The 8,089-nt window shown below is 29.2% G+C and overlaps 1 protein-coding gene across 1 annotated transcript; it reads right to left on the bottom strand.

Moving 5' to 3' along the window:
* Positions 1 to 24: 24 nt before the first annotated feature.
* LOC143252627 (sepiapterin reductase-like) lies at positions 25 to 7,735 on the bottom strand. The gene is made up of 3 exons (XM_076505034.1): positions 7,017 to 7,735; positions 4,514 to 4,663; positions 25 to 3,238 (listed from the first exon to the last, which is right to left on the bottom strand). The coding sequence occupies exons 1-3, from the start codon at positions 7,555 to 7,557 to the stop codon at positions 3,120 to 3,122; spliced, it is 810 nt and encodes a 269-aa protein (XP_076361149.1). The 5' UTR covers positions 7,558 to 7,735; the 3' UTR covers positions 25 to 3,119.
* Positions 7,736 to 8,089: the final 354 nt, after the last annotated feature.

Genomic DNA, 8,089 nt, shown 5'->3' with positions numbered 1-8,089 from the left:
AGCCAAGCCACTTAAACAAAATCATTTCAATGAAAGCAAGCATTTATTGTGCACACACATAGTAATACACTGGTTCATACATTATTTATTAACATTAACTGTAAAAGGAAAAGGAATATTTCATTCATGGGTAATGAAGACACCCTTTGTGTCTAAGAACCAAATAACTGATTTTGTGTGGTCTTAATAGTTCATCAGTACATTATTAATTAACCACTAATTTAAAAACACATTAATATACATGCAGTCAGCCAATCACAAGTATAATCTTCAAGCAGTAATTAAACATTATTTCATGTACAATTCATGACATAATGTTGTCATTACTACTAGTTACATGTAAATTTATATAAATGTAAATATATCTATCTCTGTGTATACCTAGACAACAAATAACAGATTTGCAGTTCAAAGTTACATATCCATATTACTGTATGTAGTGAAATATTATTGTCACTTAAGTTGTTTTTGTTTTTTCTATTTGAAACAATTTCCATTTTGACATTCAAAATGTTTTCTCCAAATAAACCAATTATGTTACTGTAGCAGTGTTACAAAGTCTCACCCAAAAAAATATGTAGTGCTACTGTTAAAAACGAGGCGATTTCTTTCGAAACAAACACAACAGATGTTCAAAACTACTCTCTCATGGCTTTTCCTCAAAATGGACATTTGTGCGGCCTTATTGGAAGATATAATGTGTTAATTAGCTAGGCCAGTAACTTCATGGTTATGGGTATGTTTTGTGACTGAACAGGAGGAGGGAAGGATGATTCTAACATTGTACACTATTCACTGGCCCAGTATATCACAAAAACATCTCCTTTGTGCCAGTCTACTCAGAAAAATAATCAATGTAATAATAATAAACAATAATTAATGTAATGTAAATACAGGAATATAATTGAAAACACTTCAATTAAATAGTTCTTATACAATAAATCTACACATGTACCAACTAAAGCACAGACATTAAAAAAATGTTTCTACTAGTAGGTAAATTTGGAATTTGTCCAAATGGAACAGGAATGTGTCTAATAGTTATCCAAGTTGCTAATGTTTTGATACACAGCTTGAGAGTTACTTGGTGCACTAGATGATAATCACTAAGGGTCCCAACCAGTTATGGTTGCACTTTACAGCAGTTGTCATCAAACTGTTCACAACTCACTCCTCACACATAACCTTCCAACAGTTGTGTATGTCACAAGTACGTCTCATTTTATAACAGAAGTGTCAAAAATAGTGTTCCAAAACTTCCTTAGCAGAATAACAGAAATACTTAAATAAGGAAAGAAAAGCCATGTTCAAATAATAAGTGGTGAAATATGCATTGTAGTACATTAGAAGGCTACTGTAATAGAATTAACTTCCTACATATGTAACATATGGAGAAACTCCTGCTATGAAACCTATGCACAAAGTACACTTTATATGTGAAAGTACAACTAAATGAATAGTGTTATATTGTCAATATAACTTGATGCAGCTGCTATATCCTTAGCCAATATTTGATTTGCAGGTACAATTAATAATAAGCAGTAGTGTGGATGGTTCTGTTACTTTGTCATTAGAGGATGGATGGAAAGAACCATTTACATGTACCAAATGGTACTGAATAACTTATTTGTATAACTGTTACTTCTTGTGGTAATAATAATAACAATACATGTGGTTAAAGATCAGCCAATGTTGGAATATTGCTGATGCATACTATCCCAGTGGCTTATGATTAAAATAAATATACAACAGTTAGTTGATATTTTATTTACTTACAACGAAAAAAGTGGACAACAAGTAAAAAAATCACATCTGCCAATGCTGTCAGTCTTTCCTGCTGGTACTAGTAAATCCTATGAATATGAACAAGCTGATTTTTATGCCAAACGTTTGCTACAGATTGTACACTTTGAAAACCACAAGTCTCTCCAAGTACTAATTAAAGCTATTTTTCGTAAGTCCCTTAGTCAATGTCCCACAGAATCTCTGAATTGAAAATAGATCATTTTATACCTCCAGAAAAACCACTTGCCAGTCCTGATTTTGTACTCTTTTTAATACATTGTAGAAAAACTATGGCTAATACACGAAAATGTGGCAAACCTCCCCTTATAATTTCTTCCTATATTTATATTATGATTTATTAATGATACTTTTGGTTATTTCTATTAAGCTAAAGTATCCGACATAAATTTATTTATACACAGGTCTTATTTAATTAAGGTATAATTCTGAATTTTGACCAGCAAAGTACATACAATATTTTCAAGTAGAGTGTGTCTATGCCCATTAAAAGTTAAAGTACAGTCATTACAATGGAAATTTTAATTTTTACTCTTGTGTAGGCAGTTTATTTTAATAAATTTAATATCTGAATATTTAAATTCCTTTATTTCAAGTCACTAGGGGTATCTCAGCATTCCAAATGTTGTCACAGTCAAATTACTTACTTTATGGAAATATAAATGTAAATACATCTGTGTGAAACATTTCTGCATGCACAGTCTTGATCATTTTTCTCTTCAAATTCAGTTTTAGACCTTTTGTATGTAATACGAAATATCAATAGAGAATAACAACTTTGCCTGCAGTGTATGGTCAATAAAATCATTATAACAATTTATTCTGTTTGTAAACCTTTAATAATGTGTATTTGAAGTGTAATTGTTTCAGAATAAACATACTTTTAACAGCTTTTTTTTTAAATAACCAAAGAAGTGGAAAATTGTTTCAAAAGCATCGACATAAAGTATTATAAATTTAAGTCTTTAATTATGTATTTCAAAAACAAGAATTATTCACTGAAATAAAATTTTGACGTTTCTTTTCTCATAAATTACAAGTTATAAATACCTCAATTTACCAGTCTTAAACTATAACTGGCCTTAATAATCCTAGTAAACAACATACTTATCTCATCTTTAATATGTACTTTCTTTTGTTTTTATCACTATTTATCATCACATTAATCAAAACGACTATAATCAATTTCACTAGTACATTCAGTGTTATCTTGTCTGGTTTGAAAAAGTGGTTATATATATTATGTAACTTTACTAATGTATACACATTAATATTTGGCAGCCAAAGACACAACATTCTGTGCACTGTATAAAAATTTACAACTTCTCAAACACATCTACATAGTTTCCAGACTTAAACTTGCCTTCCTCCAGAACAGTGAACAGCCGAGCCACTGTAGTTTCGCATTTTAAAACTTTTCCTTCATTGGAAAGTTCTGGAAATTAAATGATAAAAAACTGAGTTATTATATTTAGGATATATTAAACTAACAGGTAAAATTTTATTAAAGAGAAATACTTAAATCACTAATGATAATAAATGAACCAAATAGTTTTTTTTTAATATCTTTTTTGTTTAGTACATAAACAAAGTTATCATAGTGATAGAAAGAATCAAAAACAGTGAATTGTACATTTAAATATATGTTAACAAATAACAATTAAATAACTATTCCTAGATATATTCATCGAAAGAAAGAAAATCACAATTAGTGTATACATCTAAAAATTTCATTTAAAAATAATAGAATAAGTAAACAAAGTTTTTCGTGTTAATCAATGTTAAAATTATGGGATTATTATCAATTTCTCATAATAACAAAATATTTACATAAACATTAACTAAAGGTTAACTTGATATACCATTTTTACCTATAATAATTAAGATACACTAAATTATCAGTTCAGTGTTCTTACTGTTAGTGATTTATGTAACATAATCTCAATAATATCTCATAAGGTTTGACCAGCTAGTGAGATTTAGGTTTGATTTAAATCGATATCAATCAGCATTTTGAGCAAACACTTTTTTTTTTCTTGGTAAGCCTCAGCTAATAATGACTAGTAAAAAGCACATACTTGAAGCATTGACAAATAAAAGTTGTTTACTTTGGTTGTATTATTCTACTTATTTTTTCTCATACCATCCATTAATCTAACTTTAATCTGACCTCACTGTGTGCCTTTTTGGACCTCAGTAAAGAAAAACTAGACTACTGGGACCATAGCTTATGTTGCTATTACATAGTACACATATCAGAATAGGGCAAAAATATTAAGTTGAAAAGTTTGAAAACACTGTTTTGTATATATCACATTTTCTTGGTTTTAAAATAGAAATAATAATTATATGCATGGATATGAAACTCAGGTTAGGTTAAACTTTGGCATGTTTATTCAGTAAATATCGCACACAATACAATTTACTTTTATAACTATGCTCCTTTATTGGCAGGTTCTTTTAAATTTTCTAGGGGAAAATAATTCAACATCCAATCATAATGATGAAAAATTAGTTTATTTTCTCCTTTAATATTCCTATAAGCTTAAACACTGTGGTAAGTTTTGGGCCAAAATTATAGCCATGATAACAGTACTACACTAACAAAAAAGTCAAAGTGATTGAACGAGCACAACAGATAACGCAGATCCAAATGCTTCATTAAAAAACCATAGTGACAGATTTGTTTTATGGTATAGACACAATTTACTTTGAATGAAAGCTCTGACTTCTGGGAAAGCATGTTCAAGTATATCCTTCATCATATCTGTTTCCAATGGTCCTGGCCCATAACAAATAACATTCAAACTTGGGTCTTCCTGGGCTAGAACTTTGAAATACATGTTTCTGGCAGCCTTTCCTACAGTGTGCAAAAAAAAAGTATATCAATGAATATCACAATTTAAAGCATATAAATAATTTAACTTAAATATAGAATGAAAAAAAACAACAACTATATTAATTCATTGGCTCAAAAATCATGGAAAACAGTATTCATTAAATGCTTTGTAAGAAAGATAATACTATCCAACAAAACATTGTTCAACATTAATGATTTAGATTTGATGTATTTCTGAAGAAATATGTTGCATATGTTTGCACTAACATAATCAAACACAATAATATAACTGACAGAAATCAACCATATGATCTTATATATTATATTATCAAAGTTCAACCATGAAACCATTAACAAGCACTATTTTAAATATTTACATGCCTAAAACTTTAACTTGGATTTGTATCTAGTATATAAATCAAAAATATTTATATCTTATATTGAATCCAATAAGAAACTCCAAAAAAAAATTCTATTTTATGCTGTTTAGATTAACATCAAAATTAGACTTTTAGTCATTGATATGTGGATCAACAAGTCTTGGTGATTTTACTGTTAAATTGTGAGTTCTGAAACTGTAACACTGGGAAACCTAAAAACTGATAATCCCTTGGACCAGACAACTTTCATCATTGAGTTTTAAAGGAACTTAAAGATTTTATTCATGAACTGCTGGCTAATATTTTTATTAAGAAATTTCCCTGACTAATGAAAGAGTATCAGAAGACTGGAAGTTGGCTAATGTCAGTACAGTAATTGAAGATGGTGATAAACATTGTACAGGCAATTATAGGACAGTCAGTCTTACATCAGTAGTTGGAAAGATTTTGTAGAGTATGATTAAATAAAGATGCATTTCAGAGGCATTTACAGTTGTTTGATACATTATTAAAAAGCCGGCATAGTTTCACTAAAGGAAAGTTGTTCGAGAAGGTAACTACAAAAGTTGATGAAGGAAATATTTTAGTTTTGATTTACCTTGCTTTTCAGAAAGTATTTAATAAAGTGTCTCTCACAAAAGATTTGTTACAAAACTTACATCTGTAGGTGTAGCAGAAATGTTATTAATCTGTATAGAAAATGACTGGAAGGTATAAAGCAGAAAGTAATAAAAAAAATGGAGTTACATCTGACTGGTTCACAGTTACAAGTGGTGTGCTTCAGGGCTCTGTGCAGGTACCTCTGTTATTTATGATCTATATTAATAATGTTGACTCAGGAATGGTAAAAAAAATAAAAAAATTGAAGTTTGCAAATGGCTTTAAGATTTTTGTGGTGGCTAACTGTATCAGAGATGCTGCAGACTTACTGGGAGATTTAGGTCATATCATGCAACAACATGATAGATGTTGTTTAACTGTGTTAAACATAAGGTGATGCATGCAAGTTTTCACAATTCAAATTATTGTTACAATTTAAATGGGAATACCTTAAATACTGTGTTTGTAGGAAAAGATCTTGGTTATGATAAGAATACCAATTAAGTCATCTAAACAGTATACTGTAGCTATACATAGAGCTAATACAGAGCAAATTAAAATGGTCATTGTTTAATGAAAAATATAACAAATAAAGAATGTAACTAGAACTATTTGTCCATTTTTCAAAATAATATAAACTTTGCTTAAAAATGTATTTTTGTCATAAAAGTTGTTAAAGTTTCAAAAACTGAACATAAAAGCACTTTTCATTAAATCATGAGAGTATGGAAAAGATACTATGAATTTCTTACTTATATAAAAATATAATTTTATAGGCAAATTATTGGCTAAATATATTTGAATTACATACAGGCATATATATGTCAGACTTTGTTCTCATGTTTAATCTAAAATAACAGCACCACAGTCATACTTGTAATACCCTTTCCATACTTGTTTTGTAGCCTAACGTTCAGAACAACATTTTTAATACACAGATTAGCTTTATTTTTAAAGAATGTATTTTAAGTTGAAAGACAATTTTATTATAAGATACAAGATGTAGATTTCTTTTATAATGATCACAATTTTATGTTCATATATTTAGTGTACTTTACACAGCAGAAAAAATGTTTACTTTGGACAAATTTTAAACGTACACTGAACTTAGCTATTATTTTTAATGAAGGATATGCGTAGTTGTTCGTAATTTAGTCTGTTGTTTTAACATTTTCTTTGTATGTCTTATATTATTACTAGATTCAAAAACCCGAAGTTTATAATACAGAATGTCATTTTTACCAGGATATCATCGACATATAAACATTGATTCTTACTTTCATAACATTAATATTAAATATCTATTATTCGTATTTTTTTGATTTTTTCTTCTATTCTTAAAAAATTAATACATAATTGAATCTAGTTTAAGAAATTACCTTATATAAACTTACCTGAACAGTAAAGGGCCCAGCCATTAACAGCTTTTTGTGATGCTAAAGAAGAAATGTTAATTATGTGTCGAAATTTAGTTTTATATTTAAGAATCTTTTCAAGGAATACTGAGGTTAAAACTACAGCCGAGTTAAAATTTAAGTTAAAATATCTTGTTATTTCATCACTGTCTTTAAATGATGAAGCATGCCTGGATATATCACCAATGGTACCGGCATTATGAATCAAAAATGCTTGATCAATTTTCACTGGGGAACTTTCTACACATTGACATAATTTGGCCAAAAGCTGTTCCACCTCTGTTGCAGAAACTGTATTCAAGTCCATTGGTGCTGTTATTACTTGTGTTTCTTTACCACATTCTTTAATTAATTGCTTTGTTTCTTTTAATCCGTTTTCACTTCGAGCAATCAATGCAATAATCGAATTTCGCGGTAATTTCTTGATTAAGCTTAAACTAAGTACTCTACCTAATCCTCGACTTGCACCGGTAATTACGCAGAGAGAAGGAATCTCCCAATTCACTTTTGTTGCGTTCATTTTCTGCAGTTATTAACACGTTTGCTAAAGAAAACGTTAAGGATTGCTAGTCACCTTTATAGGAGCACAAGTGACTGTGTTCCCCTTATCTATTACCAGATCTCAAACGAACTCTAGAATTACTTGAATAGCGAAATGCTGAAGCATTTCGTTTATCAGGAATCAGGCTTATTAATATTCGTAAACATACTTACATTAAAAACTTAACACTCGTGATATAGAAATACGAGCACTAACGGTACGTAAATCAAATCAAATGAGCTTCTGAAATGTTAAGTCTCAGTCATCTTGACGTCTTTCTCATGACATGATTCATTAATTCCTTGGTCATTTTTGTCAGTGTTTTTCAGAACACTGTTATTATTTTATTTTGTTGTTGTTTTTTACTTTTTAAATGTTCGAGTTTGATAAAATTTCTTCTTTTCGAGAATAAAGGGAAACGAATTTAGAAAAAAATACATTTTTTTTCATTCATTCATCTTGAATAAAGTTTGACCTCTTTCACTTGGCCAGGTGGCTCAGGCACATGACT

Source organism: Tachypleus tridentatus, chromosome 6 (assembly GCF_004210375.1).
Source record: "Tachypleus tridentatus isolate NWPU-2018 chromosome 6, ASM421037v1, whole genome shotgun sequence".
Lineage (NCBI taxonomy): Eukaryota > Metazoa > Arthropoda > Merostomata > Xiphosura > Limulidae > Tachypleus > Tachypleus tridentatus.
This window is presented reverse-complemented; position numbering and strand designations above follow the sequence as displayed.